Source organism: Symphodus melops (assembly GCF_947650265.1).
Source record: "Symphodus melops genome assembly, chromosome: 6".
NCBI classification, from domain to species: Eukaryota; Metazoa; Chordata; class Actinopteri; order Labriformes; family Labridae; genus Symphodus; species Symphodus melops.
Window position 1 is genome coordinate 19,735,248 of NC_136696.1, and position 19,738 is coordinate 19,754,985.

Sequence of the window (19,738 nt, forward strand, 5' to 3'; positions counted from 1 at the left end):
TTAGCAACAAGAGGGTTGCAGTATGTCTCTGCCTGGCGTATTTTAATACCACATTATGTTACCTTAGCTTTCCATGATGCCTATAAAGTTCAAATCAACACATTGCAATTACCATCTATTCCATGGTGTACAGCTGCCCATGGTGGCTGCCTTCACCAGGAGAGTTAGGACAAGCTTCACTGCTTTATTCTTCCGTATGTCATCCTGGGCTGCAAAACAAGATTAAATTGGTTCTGCTCAACTATTTGCTGTCAGCTAAAAGTAGATGGTTCAGCCTCAGAGAAAAAGGTATCCTGTGAATCTGCGACCAAACACTCACTCACACAGACAATAGAGGAGCGTGTGCACGAGCATGCAAATGCACACGCACAATCTTCTCGCATAAACAGAAACTCAAAGGTAGGTTCAGAAACACACAGAAAAGCGCTCACTGTGAGGATGCTTGCACACACTCGTGCGCAAAAACACACACGGCAAAACACACAGACCACACAGTCAAACATTAGTGGCGTGTCAGAAGTCTGTCATCTCTTGTTTGGAAGATGTGAAGGCGTAGGCCGGATTTGTGACCTTTGTTGTGACTGTGAGGCGTGTTTCTCCCTGTTTGGAGAAGATGATTAATTTCTGTTATTTACATTACTGCCCTGAAGGCTCCTCAATGGGCCCCGCGCATTTGTCATTTCCACTGCACTGTTTTTCAAATGGAAATGAAATAGAATCTACAGCCTCCTGGGCCCGCCTTGCTGAGCCTCTTTTAAGCAGAGAAGGCGCAGGAAAAAACTGTATTTGCTCATAATAAAAGAGCCGCGTCAACATGGCGCTGCTGCAGTCACACAGTGCAGAAGCTTTTGGCTTCAGTAAACAACAAAATAATCTCTGTAGGGCTGTGAGGTGTGATGCTCTTACCATTCCCACACTGCTCTTGTTAATTAGAGCTCTGATTGGATGGGCACAGTCCATAAAGCAGCCATAACACTAGTTCAACCCAGCTGCGGATCTGCACTGATTTTTTTTTTTTTTTAACATTTCTTTATAGCCTGCAGGAGCCATGACATCCCCAGATGTCTGTCTGTGTTTTCCCAAACTGGTGCAGCAAGCACACACACATCTTAGCGAAACACCTAGTGAATTAATGTTCACCCTGTTCACACTTCCTCTTCTCGCTCTCTTTTTCCAACAGTTCTGGGCGTATTTCTCTCACCTCCTGGGAGTGAGCAGGGCGATGGAGTAAAATAAAAGTAAAAGGAAGAAACTGGGATTTAAAGAGAAAGTGAGAAAGACTTGAAGGTGTCCTGAGAGCGCTTTCGCTTTATGGAAAACGCTGCGGCTAATCCTCTGAGTGTCACTTCACTCTCCGCATCCTAAATAAGAACCTGTTTTGTAAGGTAAGTACAGACTCTTCCAAAGATGTGACTGCCTCCACCCCCGCCCCCCCAAACCCCTCTTCTGTTGCTCATGGAACCTTAAAAAAAAACCCAAGATAAAAAACATTATCAACTGCATTCAGCTTTTGTTCATCAAGACCATCATTAGCTTTCACCATCACTATTAAGCTTTTTATGTTGTGTGCAGAAAAACATAAGTCACTGCTTTCATCATTAGGGCTTGCAGAGTCTCTCTGAAATGGTCTCATTGGGAAACAGCAGCCACTGATGAGCCTTAAATGAGTTATGGTCATTTATGATAATCGAAGCTACGTTCTCCACATACCTCGTTCTGTGTTAAACAAACACTTAATTTTCCCAAATGATAAAGGCTGGCGTCTGTTCCCTGGGGTTGTATTACTACAGCTGGCCTACAGCTGTGATCATAACTTAACATCCCTGTAATGGGCTTGGCCCTCTAAGCTAGCTGACCTGTTAGGCCTGGGACTGCTTGGCGGCAGTAATTACACATGTGAGCCATTCAAATGAGCATGATTAGCCGGTAACAAGCTGAAAGAGTGAAAGGAGGTGATTAGACAACTGCGTGCTGAATCATTCGCCTGTGGGAAAAAAAACAAACCCACTGCAGGTGAATATTTGTGTTGCTTTATGCAGTTATATTTGCTTTAATGACGTTTATACTCTTTGTGGTAAGCTCATCTCATAATGAGAACCTTAAATTGTAATAAAGTGAGGTTTTACTACTCTCATTTAGACAGAAAGCACACCAAGCTATAGGGAAATAGAAGTGCTGCAGTGCCTGCTGTGGCAGCTCAGAAAGTCGAAATCTATTGAATATCAGCAGTTCAGTCTGGGTCATTCACCTTGTGTTTATTTCAGTCTCTTGTTTAATTTAACCACAGGCTTGTGTTGTCGGTGTGTGCCCTGAGCTATGCTCAAAGCTCCAGTATTGGCCTCTGGCATTTTTTTCTCCTGAGATAAAGAAACCCCTGGCTTGGCATATCAGAATATTGCACTGTAATATGGCAGGTGTATTTATAGAAAGTAGCATTAACAATTATTTATAGCATCAAAAGGCAAGCTGGATTGTGTCATTTTACAGCTTGTATATTCCACTCACCATCATAAAGTCTGACAAGCTGCCTCCAGGCGCTTCACTGTGAGTGTAGAGTGTGAGTCCAATTCTGTCAGTGTTTTTGTGGGATTTCAATTATAATCCCTGTCCAAACTTTTTTTTTTCTTTCTTTCCCATTTAGATATTCATGAGTTTAAACACTATACCTTTGCAATCATTTTACAGCTACTGCAGCGGCTCCTGTGGGTGCACAAATCTTTAATTAGCCATCAAACATACATTAAAACTTTGATGGATTAACTTTTAACAGCACTCCTCTGATCATTTTAAAAGGGAGTTCAGTTCATTACTGCAGCAGAACCAAAGAGTAAAGTGGACGAGAAAATCGGCTACATGATATTTTGAACGCTTCGGGTGACTGATCTGAACTCAACAAGGAGGGAACCACTGGATGGTTTTGTTTAGTTGCAGGCAACCAAATATGATCAAACGGTGCATTAAGTGGATATGAGATTAGACTCTGTGATGAGTGGCTTTATGGGCCAGTAATAAAGCAGAAAACATCTTCAGTAAATGCTCACAAAAGCACATACCAATGCCCAAACACTCCCGATAATGATCCTTCACTCACATTAAAAAAAGTTAGACACCAGCAGGCCAGTTCCAGCAGCTTTTGCCATTAATAACATATTAATGATGTATGTCTGCTTTGAAATTACAGTATTTGTGCAGAGGCTCAATTTCAAACCCATCATGGGTGTGGGGGGCTTATTACGAGTATGTAGCTGAGGAATGATCAGAACAAGGCCACTTCGCTGTCTGTCTGTCATTACTATATTGTCTGTCAAGCGTGCTTTGGCTTTGGGGCTTTTAAAGGGAGCACGGGGACTTATCTGCTCAGCTGTAAAATGATTTTCTGTCTCCTTAAGAGATACCAGGAGAGCGCGTGTGTGTGGGGGGTATCAGTGATCTGAGAGTAATTAAGATATGGGCTCACATCTCACAAGGGCCTTGCACGTGGGAGACCAGCGGATAAAATTGCATGTGAAATAGTTGAGTTTAAAATGGGGGACTTTGATTAATTACAAAACCCTCTAAGGACCCCCCCCCCCCCTCTTTAAATTGAAGGGCCATCCAATAGCAGCTGCTCTGGAGCTGATGACCTCGACACCTTCCTTTTGTCTTTAATAGGCAGGTTATCTTGTTCTTCATTGCAGCTCAGCCGTTCATTTGCTTTATTGCTCTCTCTGCAACATTGAAATACATCATTATCTTTGTATCAAGCTGTTCCATGTAAAGATTTTCTTTAAAGGGTTACACAATCGTGTGCTCGATGGAATTTCTATTGAGTTTATGACACAAAGCCCATCTATACTGGTATTTTCATATTCACTGCTCAACACCATCAATGCTGATTATACCGGTTCTATATTAATATGTTACTTTGAAAATAGCTGCTGATTTTCTCAGCTAGCTGCTGATTTTGTCATCTAAGCCTTGATCCCTGAGAGAGTCTAAAGTCAAGATTAAAACCATATTTATAGCTTTTCTTTACATTTGAAGCTACAGCTTAGCTTAGCACAAAGACTTAAAAACAGAGGGCAACAATAGAAAGTCTTTTTAAAATGGTAACAAAATCGGCCGCAAGCTGATGTTTTGTGAATTCTTGGCAACCAGGAGAGTCCAGGAAGTTATTGCTCTGAGCCAGGAACTCACCTTCCTTTATAGTTTACAGAACCACTACTTTTGTTTCACTCTTTAGCTGCTTAGCCCTTCTAACCCTTCCCCAACCTCTTCATTCGTTATGTTAAGCTTAGTTAATGATTAATATTAAATTGAGAGACATCTCAGTATTCTCACAATCCTCCACTTTTATCCGCTGAATGACTCTGACTCTGCGAACAGACATTAATTTCTCAATAATTCTGGTGAAGCCAGAGGTTAGTGTTAAATGACTTCCAGTCAAGACTTCTGCAATGCAAACGCAGTCAATTCGTTGACCATAACATCCTGAAGTTGTGCCCGTTCATCTGTAGAGTTTCAGTTCAACGGCAGAATGTAAGCTATACTGGGGCTTCACTGTGGCTCACTTAAGCGGCATGAGCCAGAAAAAGAAACCAATTTCGATGTGATTTACTTGAGACTCAGGGGGAAAAGTTTGCCCAAATAACAACATCATGATGCAGATTTGTAAAAAGTCCAGCTTCCTCAAGTTTGACCTTAAGAGGGAGGAGAAGAAAAAAACTTTTCAAATGTTTGCTTGTTGAATGGCGATGGGTTTTAAACCATTTCTTACAGGTAGTAAGGGAATCTAAACATTGATTGCTTTTCGCCATACAGCGTCAAGCAGCTTTGTCGCTCAGATGTAAAATGTTTGATCTTTAATGGTTTGTATGCCTAATTGTTATGCAGGTATTCAGTTTACAGAGACAGATAAAGCATTACAGGAAAACCACCGTGGCAGCTGGTATATCATTAGTGCGTTAACGATCGAATGTTTATTGTTATCCACATGGACCGCTCTGCCACTTTATATATACGCCAACCTGCTGATCTGTGATTGGCCATTGCAGCTTGGTGTGCAAATGTTCTACAAAAGGAAACAGAACAGTTCACTTTCTGAAAAGTATGACCATGAATAGAGATGAATGTTCTTATGAAATGCAAAAACATTTCTCAAAATGTCACCCTTCCCCTGTATGTGTCGTTAAAGACAAGTCCCATATGTGATGCAGTGTGCATTCATTTGGTCAAATTTGGAATTGCTCGGGCACAATTCCCCACAGAAAAATAATTGTTCATTTATAGTCTGGTGAGTTACACAACAAAGTCAGTGGGAAGCGAATGTGGAAATAATGAAATATGCTCAGAGAAGCAGCTTGCACTGGGCTCCCTAATGGATTGATCACCGTGTGCATTCCCTGTCATCGTCTCTCTGTCCATATAATAATATCCTGTGTCTCTGTGGTCTGTGTGCCTCTTGGAACAGCACAGATGATTATACAACAGCGGCAGATAGAAGCTTTAGATTAAAGTATTGATGCTTATCACAGTTTTACCGATATGATGTATTTAGAGAAAGCCCTCCCTCATTTACTCTTCCTTCAAGCTCTGATGCTGATGATTGATAAATGCTTCAAAGGGAGGAAATTGATTTGCCTCCTCCCAGCAGGGTTAATAGTTCATACTTACATCCACCCCACAAATAGTTTTTTGCTGCTTTTCGACCCTTTTCTCCTCCGGCCTGTGGACGACATCATAAGATATCGGACCCAACGACAAATCGAAGCTCACTTGTTTTCCCACTACTTCTCATGGATAACTGATGACTCTTTCTTATAGGACTTGGGCAGGGATACAAGCAGAAAACAAAAGGAGGGGACGTGAGACAAAGAGCTGAGGAGAAACACATTTTGCAGTCAGGATAAAAAGGGGGTGGAGGAGCTTTGTGCTGTGCTTTCATGATGATATTTCACCCTGAACAAACAAGCTGAGCCTCACAGAGAGAGGAGAGCATCGATCTCCCCGGCTCCAATCATAATACATCCACTTTTCCCCAAGTTTACTTTCTGGCATTCCATCAGGACTTTATAAATTATTTTGGGTGACAAATCGATCTGTTGCTTTGCCCCTTTCTTTGCTGAGTGAAGGGAAACTTGATTGTGAGCAGGATGTGTGTGTGTGCTTATGTAAATGTTTCTGTGAAAGTGTGTGTGTGTGTGTGTGTGTGTGTGTGTGTACAGATACGCTAGCATGAGTGTTTGTGTGTTGTCTGCTTTGGAGGCATCATCTGCCATCTGGCCTCAAAGAACAGGGGCCACATGGTGGGAAAGCAAATGTCACTGGCCAGGCTGGCCTATGCCAAGTACCGACAAATTACGTCAGGAGAAGCCTACATTGTCAGCGCCCAAACAAACAACCCTGCCACCAAGTCCCTTCCCCTCCTGACCTTTTAACTCTCTGTCAAGCATCTAATGTAGGTGAGGGTGATCGAGGAATTAAAGCTTATCTCAGACTGTCTGGTGAAAAAAAGCTGAATGCCTGAAACAAGTTTAATGTATCTTAAGGGATTAGTGAGGAGTTTAGGGAGTGTGGAGGAAAAAAAACGCTGGGCCTAGCATTTTGATATTTATAGACTGTCACCCTGTTCAAATCGTCAAAGAAGACAACAAGAAGTAGATCCAGAAAAATAGATTGATTATCATCCGAGCCAAACACATTAAAGCCGGCAACAGTCAAGTATCAATCAGATGGAATGGAAATAAAAGTGGAAACAAAATCTAATGAAAGAGTAACTCACATCTGTCAAACATGTATGATTTAAATGCAGGAGTAGATTAGATTATTTTATTCTATCCTGGATGCAACCCCATGAGCTCCAACATAACCGTCAAACAAATTTATGAGCGTCAATGATAGACAATGAACTCTGAATGTGCTGGTTAATGTCGGATTTCATCCAAAGTTCAACTTAACAGCTGCTTTCTGGCTCTTTTAGTCACCACGTCGGTGCGCAGAAACATCTGGAATGAAAAGCTTTCAACACTTGCTGCGGTTACATTTCAATTTGGGCTGTTGCTGTTTAAAGCTTCAGTGTTCACAAAGCATCTGCTCAACACCTCTGCGCTTGTGTTCAACAGATATGGCAGCCAAACAATGCGACGTCCTTGGAAAAGGAAACACTATTTCAATGAGTGTTTCAAAATGGAGCTCCATGCTGTCTTTTAGTTTTAATTACACCCAATGAGATACAAGCAGATCTGTACTTCTCTACAGTGCATCAAGGCCGAAAGAGAAAATACTCCAAGGTTTAACTGACAAGCCAAGGAGAGGCAAAGTGTGGTTCAGTTTAACTTCACGGCCAAACTTTACATTTCCCAGCCCACATGACTGCGTGCAGTGGAGGTTAAGGGACTTCAGATCATGCAGTGATGTACTGTACTCGAGGAGTTTTTAAAGCCCCACACACATGCTGAAGTGTGTGTGCTTTAGCTATAGGCACAGACACTCACCGTGACAGACACCTTCCGTTCTCTTCTAATCCTTTTCTGCACCTCTCCACCACACGACATGAGCTACTTTCCCTATAGACAGTGTGAAGGAGCGAGGTGAAAAACAATTAAAAACCTCGCCAGTGGGTTGAACACCATTTCATTGTTTCATGTCAAGAATGTACCGAACGTATCGTAATGTGTCAGATCATGTTTTGACAGTCTGTAATGGTGCAAATTACTTGATTGTCTCTGATAGCAGCAGAGTGGAAAAACGTAATATAGCTTTAATGCTTAAAAAAAACAAAAAAAAAACAGGTAGCATTATAAGTGCTGTGAACCACTCATACCAATACAGCCTATTTGTAGCTTTTTTGACAACCGACAGTTGTTAAATTACAGATTATCCCAGCAATCCTGACAGGGATAAAACGAGTCATACAGTCCTCTAGCACAAACATCTGAATCCCTCTTCAGGCGACTCCCTTTCCCTGAACACCCGCATATAAATAGCTTCACACATGAGTGCAAGCATGTTTACACGCACACACACACAGACACATAGATATGCAGACACAAACACACCAGCTGCTATGTGCTATAAAGAAACAAGAAGACCTACTCTATTTTACACATCCGCGGGGGGTCAATAACTCATTAGAGGGGAGGAGAGGCGGAGGCAGCTGAGGCAGATGACGTGGTTGGAGCTGTGTTGCGGTGTGGCTGTTCACCTGAGGATATCAGCGTGTCATTGTGCCCAGAGGTCATGAACACGATTCATGACTTCATTAGTGGCATGTCATAAAACATACCAGGGTGTTTCCAGGCCTGAAATAGGCTACAACGTGTAATTTGCCTGTTTAATTCGTCTCTAACCTTTTTTTCCTTTCCCTTTCTGGGATTTTTACAGCTCATCCTCTTGGCTTTAATTTATTACCCTTTTTATCGCTTGTCATGAACTTTGCATCTCGTTGAAATGCTCCATAAAAATAAGGTTTATTACTGGGTTAAACTCTGTCCCACTACCATCCCAGTGCAAACAGACAGAAGTTCGGCTTATATGGTTTTCTTTAAAGGCATTGAAGCAAACATTGGCCTAGTAGTTGATTCATTCTGCTCATAATATTTCTGGCTTGAACTTCCACATTTGCTTCAGTCATTTCAAATAGTTTCACTTTCTGTATCGATGACCCATATCAAATGGTGTCTGTCCCTTTGCTTCTTCTTTAACAAAACCTGGCATGTCTCCATTGAAGGGAACTCATCTGTTTAATCAGTCAGCTGGACCGGACTAAATATAGAAAACAGAAAACAGATGTGTGTGGGCCACAACAGCGTACTACAGTGAGAGACTGTTACTGTTAATGGATGTAGAGAGAAAAAAAAACAGGCTTTCTGTGTTTGATCCTTCATTACTGGAGGACAGTCTGTGTGCGTGTGTTTGTTTTGGGGGCATGTCTTTGCGTTGCTACACTAAGCATACTTAAGGACCTGTTTACAAAATGTATCCTGTTACACAACCTAATCCCAAATGCTACAGCATCACTTGAGTGGTACAAGTTCAAATGTCAACCAGCACCCTGGACAGGAGAGGAGCCTAAATGTGAATAAATATCTCTGGAAGACAGAAGAAACATAATGTTTCCTTTTTTTAAATGCTCATGCACTAATTGTTTCCCCTTTTTTTCGAACTGATGTCCATGCCAAATGCCACAAAATCACCGGATGAGCTGTTCAACCTTGTTAAGGACGCATGCTAATTACTGGATCCAAAGAGTAAATCCATAAACACACAGGCGACGCAATTAAATCATCTGCACGGCCTTGTGTCAACATCAATCATCTGAGTGACCTTGGAACTTCTTGAAATGGAGCGTGTTCGTTAAGTATGTCAGCACCTTGCATGACGTCATTCTGACCTCACTTATACAACACAAATCGCAGCAGTGCAAAACAATGTAGTTTTTCTGGTGCTTTTTTTCAGCATATCTCAAGATAAAACTACTTTTTTATGTATTGGAAAAACTTTCACAATTGCAGACTTTACAAACCAAAAGCTAATTGATTTGTGAGGAACGAAAGGAAAAAAAGCTGCCATGTTCTTTCACACACTCAGACTGCTTTTCTAAAGCAAATATCACCATGTTTTGTTAGAAATGCATTTTTTGACAAATTGCTACACTTTGCATAAATTACATATGTGAATGCTAAATAACCACTTTGACTACTTTTTTAACTGAAAACACAGTGGCTATCTGTGCTGTGACAAGCTTTGCAGCAAGACTGGCATCCCGCTCAGCTAGGAGGCCTGCGTTTGGTGCCATTTGGCAACCGCTGGAATATTTAAATGCCCCGATGAATACATAGCCCCTGGGCCTGACTGCTCAAACTGAGTGTGCTCTGACATGCTCAGCATACACTAATGGGACTTCTGACAGTCCCGTGCATTCATCTTACAAAAGCTCTGCATCGTGCCGGTGGGGACCACAGAGAGGGTGTGGATGAAGAGCACTGGCTGAAGACCGGGAGTGCAAAAAGGCACAACAGGTCTGACTGGTGCCACTTTGAATGTATACATGCACTGGCACTTTTATTAGAGATGTTCAATACTGTTTATCTTCCAAATATTAAGAATAGAGTATTATATGTTACAGAGTACTGCTATACAATAAACATATAAACATAATATTGGTGGAAAACAGTGGTTACATTATGTTAGCTCTGACCAACATTTAACAGTTGTTAATGATGCATTAATTGGCATAACTGCTGTTTTTCTGCATTTTAGATTCTACCAGGCTGATTCTGACACTGGTATCACATTAGCTCCAACTTTCCTTTGGAAACAATTTCCTCTGACTCGTCTAAAGTGTTGGAAATAAGAGCAACAGCTTGGGTGATATGTCAAAACTAGACTCTAAGTTAATGGTCAAAGAGACGGTCCATGTCCTCAAAGCTTCGCTGCTGAGTGAACTTCAGCCTCCGCCTCATTCTGGACCCCATGTGTGTCTAACTGAAGCTGGAAAAGATTTATAGTAAACTCACTAGAGTGTTAAACACACCGGGAAACTGTAGCAGACACGCACACACAGAGGTACAAGTCAGTGACGTCTGCAGGCGTGTTGAAAGCTCTGGCGCTCTCCATGGTGCTGAAAACAAAAACATAAAAACGGGGTTAAAACATTCTCGAAGCTCTATATGTCCTGTTTGGTAAATCTAAAGCCAAATGTGGTCCACGCTGTATTGCATGCCTCACAGTGGACGCATCTGCTCCAATCCCCCTCTGAGATGTCAGTGTTATGTTAGAGCACAAGAGACATTTCATTGATTATGGTTATTTTGGAAAATGTCAGTACGGCAGTGAAGCCCAATGATGTTGACCTTTTAAGCTGTGTAACTTCACTGAACGGACGGTGCAATCCAGGAAACATTATTGATCACGATTTGTTGCGGATTTCAAATGTTATATTTACTTCTCATGAAATCCATTTCAGCCTAAATATTACAATCAATAGATTTTCTCACCTGGAAACCATGTTCATTGATATCCTGCAAGAGTTTTAGAAAACGTAATACAAACCAACTCGCTCCGAAGTCTCCAGACTGAAATGTATAAGACTTGTGATTTTAAATCTCCTCGTTAATGTTTTCTTTAAAATGATGGAAACTTCAAATGACTTTCTGTATAAATGTCGTTGGTGAAATCTCGAGAAGAAAAATTGTTTTTCGATTTGACGAAATACACATTTGGGGTAAGTGTGAGGTTTCACGGTTTGCAGCAGGAGCAAACAAACATAAGCGTCAACTTGAGCTTTTGGAGATGCCGCCTACTTAGGACACCGTTACGCATTGTTTAGTCCCCCACAGTGAAGCAGCAGCGGAATTTCTGGGTGCAGATAGGACCACTCCTCTCTGCATATATATATATTTTTTTCTCTCTCTCGCTCTCTCTCCTCTCTCGACAGTCGGGGCTCGCTGGTGGTGAGGAGGGGGAGGGTGGTCTTGCAGTCGACGAGAGAAACAGGAGTTTATTGAGGAGTAGCTGCAACGAGAGAGAAAAACGCATGCAACTGAGCGCCGCTGCCTTGCGGATGGAGAGGAGAGAGAGAAAGAGAGGAGGAAAGATCGCGCTCGGACGAATGACCACTCTGTGCCGACTAACTGCCTTCTGAATTGTTTAACTTGTTGATGCGACGTGGGTTATTCCTGTCGTTTTCCTTTTATTGTGTGGCTGCAGTGACAGATAAATGGGAGGCGGAATCGCAAGTATTCCCTCTAGAAGATTTTATTCAACTCATAGTGGATGCAGTTTAAAGAACAACCTTCACTACGGTGGGTGCTTTTCCTTTACTTGGATTTTCATGAAAAGAAATCTATCCGCTTATTGACAGGTTGTGTTCTTTAGATTCCAATGTATATTCTGCCGCAAAGTGGGGAAAGGCTTGAGATTGACTCAACAGTGCTATGCGCAGTGTCCGTAGAAGTAAAGGGGTCTCTGTGTTTTCTGTCTTGTTCTGTTTCAGCCATAGGTGCTTGGAAACCTTAACCACTAGTGTCTCTGTTGTGCTGTTCTCCCTGCAGATGCTATTCATCTCTGAGCCATAGCACTGTGGAAACCGGACCAGGGTTATATTAAACACTACAGGTCAGCATGGCAGCAGGTGTAGCGGCATGGCTCCCGTTCGCCCGAGCGGCGGCCATAGGATGGATGCCCGTGGCAAGCACTCCCATGCCCATCCCTCCCCAAGACAAGAAAAAAGCCCAGGACGGACTCATCATCCTTAACGTGAGTGGGACTAAGTTTCAGACGTGGCGGACCACTTTGGAGAGGTACCCGGACACTTTGCTTGGGAGCACGGAGAGAGACTTCTTCTTCCACGAGGAGACAAATGAGTACTTTTTTGATCGTGACCCTGACATCTTTCGACATGTCCTAAATTTTTACCGCACGGGGAAACTGCACTATCCGCGCCAAGAATGCATATCTGCTTACGACGAGGAGCTGGCTTTCTTCGGTATAATCCCTGAGATCATTGGGGACTGCTGTTATGAGGAGTACAAGGACCGGAGGCGCGAAAATGCAGAGAGGCTTCAAGATGACGAGGAGATGGACATGAGCAATGACGTCACGCCGGTAAACCTGACGTACCGTGAGTTCTTGTGGCGGGCTTTTGAAAACCCTCACACCAGCACCTTAGCTCTGGTCTTCTACTACGTCACAGGCTTCTTCATTGCCATATCAGTGATGGCAAACGTGGTGGAGACGGTTCCCTGTGGGACTATGCCCAACAGGTCGAAGGAGATGTCTTGTGGAGACCGTTACGCGCTGGCTTTCTTTTGTTTAGACACGGCGTGCGTCATGATATTCACTGTCGAGTATCTCCTGCGTTTAATCGCAGCTCCAAGTCGCTACAAGTTCATGAAAAGTGTGATGAGCGTCATTGACGTGGTCGCCATCATGCCTTACTACATTGGTTTGGTCATGACCGACAACGACCAGGTGAGCGGTGCGTTCGTCACGCTTAGGGTCTTCCGAGTCTTTCGGATTTTCAAGTTCTCCCGGCACTCCGCGGGGCTGCGCATCCTGGGTTACACCTTGAAGAGCTGCGCCTCCGAGCTGGGCTTCCTCCTCTTCTCCCTCACCATGGCCATCATTATCTTTGCGACGGTCATGTTTTATGCAGAAAAAGGCTCCACAGCCAGCAAGTTCACCAGTATCCCTGCCGCGTTTTGGTACACCATTGTCACCATGACAACACTGGGGTAGGTGGCTGCATATAAGACCAGTAAACCAGTTGATCTCAGATGTTATACCATAACTTAGTCTTATTTGGCTCTGTTCTTTTTAGGAACAGTCACATTTCATAAAAAAAATACACATCACGCCAATTCTTCAACTGCTGCATTAGTTGGGTCTCTTTAATTTTTTTAGTTCTTGATGAGTATAAAATATGCTTAGCGAAACACTTGGAGGCTTAGAAATGTGTTCGCCATTGTTTGAAACTAATTGTTGCATGCCACAGGTGTGCATTTACATTTTACTTGTCATATTAATGGCCTCGAGCGCTGCTCAGCCAATAAAAGGGAAAGAAGATTCTGCTCCATAGAGGCGCGTGGGCGCCATTCACTGCCATGTTCACTGCCTATCAATGAGCCTGCACCACACAAGCAGCCTTTGAGGTTGGGCCTCCTCCCTGCCTGTTTCCGAGGGTCTCTTTTTGATGCGCTTATTTGGAAAGGTTACCACCATGAGCAGACACACACTGGCCAATCAGCTGACAGATGAGAGATCTTTGAAATAAAATAAAATATACCTTACAGGATCAAAGTCAGAAAAGCACACAGTTTTAAGACTCAAACGAGTAATTATAAAATGAGTATGCTGCTTTACAAAGTAGACACACAGACACCCACACCTTCCCCCTCCCTCCCCCCTCTACTTCTCCTCCATTCTCTCCTTTCCACTTCTTCCTTAATGAGCTACTGTAAATATTTGAATGCTAATTTCATGCTCATGAACAACCTCAGCTGTACTTTGTGCTGATGTAGCATAAAATAATTAAACGTGGTTAAGATGATTACATCAAATTAGTTTGTATTGATGAGCGCACTCAGCCGCTCAGCTGCTTGACATGGGTTATTATTAGTATTGTTATTATTATCATTCCAGCTCAAATATTCTGGGCTCCAGCGCTATCCAAGGTGCTGAAAAGTTGTGTCAGCAGTCAGTGAGCCTACACTGAATGCTATTTGTTTTACATGTGTCACATTGTAAAATGTGAATTTGGGGTTTGGCTACACAAAGCTTGTTGTTTATGATGAACAATGTGAAAATATATACCTTTTCACTTCTTTTTTCTGACAGAATGTGATGGCTTGTGCTGTTATTCAGTGCTGCAAAAACAAGACTACTAATGTTAGTTCTCTTTCCCTCTACTTCACACTAAATGTGATCCCGTTGAAATGTTGTCTAATGTTGTCTTTTAATTTCAATGTAAACATCAAACATTGTAACACAAATTGCCCCTGGTGATGTGTTACCTGTGTGACCTCCTCTGTGTGTTCTCGTGTGTGTGTTTTGTGTGAATATACAGGATGTGTGTGCTTGAGATGTGAGAATATTCTGTGAATGTAGGCTTTAAATTGACCCTTTTCTGCTTTTGATGTGGTTGAACAGAAGTGCTCATGCTTCATTTGAACATGTTGAGTCATATACTCGACTTTTCATGTGTTTCATACTTTCCTTTTTGTCTGCGCTCATATCTGCATTGATGCAGCCTCTCTGCACCTGTTTTAGCGTCGCAGGCAACATTTGTTTGATAATTTTTTCTCTGATCATATATCTTTTCTAAGAGTCACACACCACTCTATCTTAGTTAGTTAGTGAATTTCTTATCTTTTTAATGGTATAAAGCTTCTCCCAGAACTCGCTTAATACCAGTCCAACCACCACTTACCCAGACAATGACCAATAACAGCACAATTACTGATAAGCATGATATGATGATTTCCACCCTTAACCTGATGCTGCATTGTCCAGACTTTCAATATGGCTTTAAAACAAAGATAAAAGATGAGTTGTGTAAGAGGATGCATTACTTATCTTTTTTGGAACAACAAAGATATCATTGCATTGAGCTCAGAATCCCCCTTTTTTGTGTTGCTTAAGATGGATTTGAAAAAGATGTTCTGCTGTGCGAGAACAAAACTGAAACGTCCTTGGTAATGGGGACGTTTCTGTCACTCTATTGTGAACCATGACAGCCGGGCTGACAGATTTGCAACCTAAACTGAAGCCTTGCAGTGGTGCAGAATGCTGCAGAGTGGACCACCGGAGGGGAGGCTTAATACCTATCACTGTGAGACAGAGTCATCTCCTTCTCATGATCCATCATTGTCCTTAGGTGTGCTTTTAAAAAACACATCTCCCACAAGCAGCAGAGCTGAATTGTGGCTGTCACTGTGTGTGGAAAACACTGTTGTTGAGCTCTCGTCCTGTAACCTTCATATTTTTAACTGAATAGGTGAAAGGAGCTTCCCTGATGGTTTGTTTCTGATCTTAGCATGTAGATAAATCTATCCCCATCTGACAAATAGTTATTTCAGTGACATTTAAAATAGTCAAATCTTTTCTTGGCTTGCAAATGAGCTCTTTAAAGACTAGCTTTGTGCTACTGGCTGTGACTGCCATTTGAAGCATTTGAAACGGTTTGATTTTAGACTGATAGTCAATGATGCTTTTTCCTGCACGGTATCATGATGCGTTTCCACTACATATATTTTCAATTTCCCTGCCTCACACCCTGTGGAAGTCAAGACAGAGGCTTGCGTTCCCTCCCCTGCTGATGGCCCATTGATTGTGCTTAAGCAGACGTGCAGACATTGGGTGAGCAGGGGCTCCTGTTCAGAGGCATTTGGCAGGCAGCCTGAATGAAAAGGAAGGGTGCCTGGAGACCAGCGGAGAATCAATAGCTCTGTGCAGCTGCGTGTCACACCTCTGTCTACTGCTCTGTGCCACCAAACACAGGACAAGACCCACTTATCCCTCCTTATTTATTGAGGCTAATCTCTGTGGCTGCTTTCGGATACCAACAAAGAAGGATCCGCCTCTGTCGGAATGCTGCTGCCAAGAGGTTCAACAATTGAGTGATTCAGCGTAAAATACATTACATTTCTTTCTCCGTTATGGTATTTTGCAGTATCTTTAAAAGCTGCACCAACATCTTGATGTATAATTTTCTGACTTGATTTGATACTGTGCATTTAAGGCGGCGATAGATTCCAATTTAAAGATAGCGGTGCACATTATTAGGCTGGAATCAGATGCTGTAGTGTTTTCTTGCTCTTGTTTTCTCTAGATGATCCTCACAGTCAGGGTGAATTAGCTGCAGAGGGAGTTTTTGGTGCTTCAGATCTTTTAAGTGATTTAAGGTGTAATGGAGTGCACTGCTGAGAGCAGCTGTGAAAACGGTGGAAGTCAAGCGCAACCCACAAGGGAGGAAGAGTGGAGAGGACATGCTCAAGTGTGGCGTAGAGACACAAATGTTCCGCTGGACACGAACACGAATTACCTTTGGTTGACGCAAGAGGCCTCCGACACTAACGCACACTTTTCTTCCGTTCCTCTGATCAAAATCCTTCTTTCGGCAGTTGCCTCCAGGTTTTGCATAAAGGACTGTTAGGATGTGGATGATTCTAATTGGTGATTTGTTGTGACATCTAGTTAGTGCATTGGCCTCAGTGGAAAACACAGCTGTACATTGTACTCAGTCAACAGCTGCAGAATTTATCACCATGTCGTCTGTCGGTGGTTCAGCTCCACCCACCAAATACGGCTGGAAAGGCTTGACAAGTGAGCCCTATAAACCTCTCTGGTTAGGATTTATAAGACAGAGGAGGCAAGGTTAACAGACATGAGGGTCACTGTCGGGCCCATAAAGCAGCACAAGTATAACCATTATCATGCTTGAGACTTTTGACACCTCCACCCAATGACAATCAAAGCATACAATGCAAAGTATTGGCTTCATGGATCTCTCTGATGCAGATCAAAGCTTTTTGAAGTCCAAACCCATCACTGCATGTCACGTGTAATTGAAATATACAGGAACATTCTGGAGGGCCTTTGCAGCATCTGTACCCGGGAGATAACAAACGCATTCTTGATGATATACTCGTGTGATGGAATAAGTTAGCATGCCCCTGGCAGGCATTGCAGAGGATTTTCACTCTTTTTTTTTCTTCTCCTGACTGAGCATGACAGTCATCGAGAACATTTGGTGCGTTTGATTATGTACTGCAATGGGTGTAATTTTTGTGTTCAGTAGAATACATTACACCACTTGGCATTGTGTATGTTATGCACATTATGAAAATCAGCAATCCATTATGAGAGATGTGATGTATTATTGTGTGAAGCAGAAGTGGCTGCTGTAAGATGTGTAGGCTGCCATTAGCCTGCAGCGCCCCTCCAGGTGCTTTATTGGTGAGGAGAGGTGATGCTAATATGAAGCTGGTATAATGGTCCTGAAGTGACAGGTGACTTAATGAGGGGGACCTGGCACTGAAATGTGTTCAGTGCGAGTTCCTGTCTGCCCATGCAAATGACTGTGAAATGGAGGAGTGCGAGCGAGGGGTGGAATCAGGGGAGATTAGGATCATTGTGAAAGACAAAATCTGTAGGCTTTTTTTTTTATACTCCCGCTAAACGAAAGCCCCAGCATTTTCTTTATTCTCCTTGTTTTCATCACGCTGACAGTTTCACACTGGCAGCCAGGGATTTAAAAGGGTGATGTGGAGGTGTAGGTTGAATTATTAACATTTTGCAGGCTTTCATATACTACAAATTTATGACATCATATTTATGTACTTCAGAAAATTCAAAGGCTTTCATTTGCACCTAAATTACATTTTAATGACTGTAGATATATTTTTTTATTGAGTACAATGTGGAAAATGATATGTATTTGCAGCCAGTGAACCCTGGAGGGGAAAACAGATTACGTCCAGCTGCTAGGTTGATGCGAGGATACTGTGTGTGTGTGTGTGAACTGACTCTTAAAGCAGGCATGCGTCACTGCAGATGGTCAGATTGATAAATAATCTATATGGCAAGGACAAAATGGCTGTCCCTCTTTTTTATTTGATTTCTTTGACAACCCCAGTCTTTGAGGCAGCGCCAATAACACTCATTCCATGCAAGGGGTAATTCACTTTGAATGTGCTGCATTAAGCAGGGAAATAGACTAGCATGTTTTGCTCTCGGGCCTGGGTAACGTAGTGTGAGGACATAAAGTATGGCATCAGTGTTTTTCTCCACTGCTCAGCATTTTTCATCTTCTATTTTGTATTGCAAGCAACAACCAAGATTAATGGAATTTTCCAGAACAAGATTAAAGTTAGTCTGAATGAATGCAGCATCACTGCATTAGGAAATGAGGAGATATGTGAGGAAACACATCACCTCAATTTCATTGTTGTTAGAAAGCACTTGCCCCGCCTGACTCCCGCTTCCATCCAATCTAAAAGCCGAGAAACCCCGAGCCAGCCAGCCCAGCAAATGAATACAACGAGAAAATGTTGCATACTTTGTGACAATGTCTTATCCTGAAAGTTGATGTGTTGTAAAAGATATCAGATGTGGAGTATGTGATGAGATCAAATAGTGTGAAAATGAAGAAAGCCCAGCAGCCATCTCCTCCTATATAGCACTGCACAGCTTATTTACATACTCAGCATTAACATACAGATGGAAAGTGCTTGTCTGGTCATGGAGATTGGTATGCAGACACACATAATGCCTCCTCATCACTTTGTTGAGATGTAGAACAGTACTCAGAGAGGATTCTCTTCACTTTCATCCATTAATTTACACTGTGATCAGGATTGCATCCATGTAGTTGTCATGTGATCATTACTTTCATGTGTCCTATAAAAAAAGTAAGAAAGATTTTAGGATCAACAGGCCTCATGCATAAATGATTACGTTAAGCTCTAAGCCCCACTTTAATTAACACTATTATATATGTGTTTTTAAAGGTGCTATATGCATAACGTTATTATTATAGATCCGATGACAAAAGCTTAATGTTTAGGTTGGTTAAACAACATCTTCTATTGAGCAAGAAATGCACTACAGATGATTAACACCAACAAATACATGTTATAAAGTACAAACCAGGGGCAGAATCATCAGTATTAATCACACACTTTTAATTCTTAATGGTCAAAATATAATGAAATGTCAGGTCCAGAAGGACCAGCTGCCATAATACATGAGATTAATGTAATTATCTTTGATAGTTCTCATTTAAATATATTCTCAGTGGCACCACCAAAAAAAAGCACTATACTTTTTTTAACTTAATCATTACTTGATAGTTTTTGATACTGAAATTAAAAGAGGAATGTTTTAATTCTCCTCCCGAACCAGCGGATCTAATTCTGTTGATTTTTTGGTATTCTTTGTTTGTGTGTCTGACGTAGTATCAATGTGATGGACTTTATTTTCTTATGTTTTACCACCTGCGTTCCCTTTGTCCTTTCATTTAGCCTTGAAGGCCTGCTAAACAACAATGGGTTATTTTTACACCACTTTTTTGTACAGATTAAAAAACAAGATATAACGTGTTCCAGTGATTAGAACGCAGAGTGGCTGGAAGGCACATTAAGTTTACTTTGGACATTGCCAGCCTAGCTGATCCTCTTACTGTATTAATTCTGGGCTAAGCTAAATGGCTACTGCTGTCACATAATTTCCCCAAAAAATGTTGACTAATATCCTAATG

The 19,738-nt window shown here is 42.1% G+C and overlaps 1 protein-coding gene across 2 annotated transcripts in view; it reads left to right on the top strand.

The window, feature by feature from the left end:
- Nucleotides 1–10,634: 10,634 nt before the first annotated feature.
- The window catches only part of LOC306825614 (A-type voltage-gated potassium channel KCND2-like), a 33,537-nt gene continuing 24,433 nt past the window's right edge, over nt 10,635–19,738 (top strand). Inside the window, exons 1-2 of one of the 2 annotated variants that reach the window (XM_079346464.1) lie at nt 10,635–11,783; nt 12,033–13,214. In XM_079346464.1, coding sequence (XP_079202590.1) covers nt 12,103–13,214 — 1,112 coding nt within the window. In that variant the 5' untranslated portion in view covers nt 10,635–11,783; nt 12,033–12,102. The remainder of the gene's footprint in view (nt 11,784–12,032; nt 13,215–19,738) is intronic. The other variant, XM_079346465.1, reaches the window with a different exon arrangement.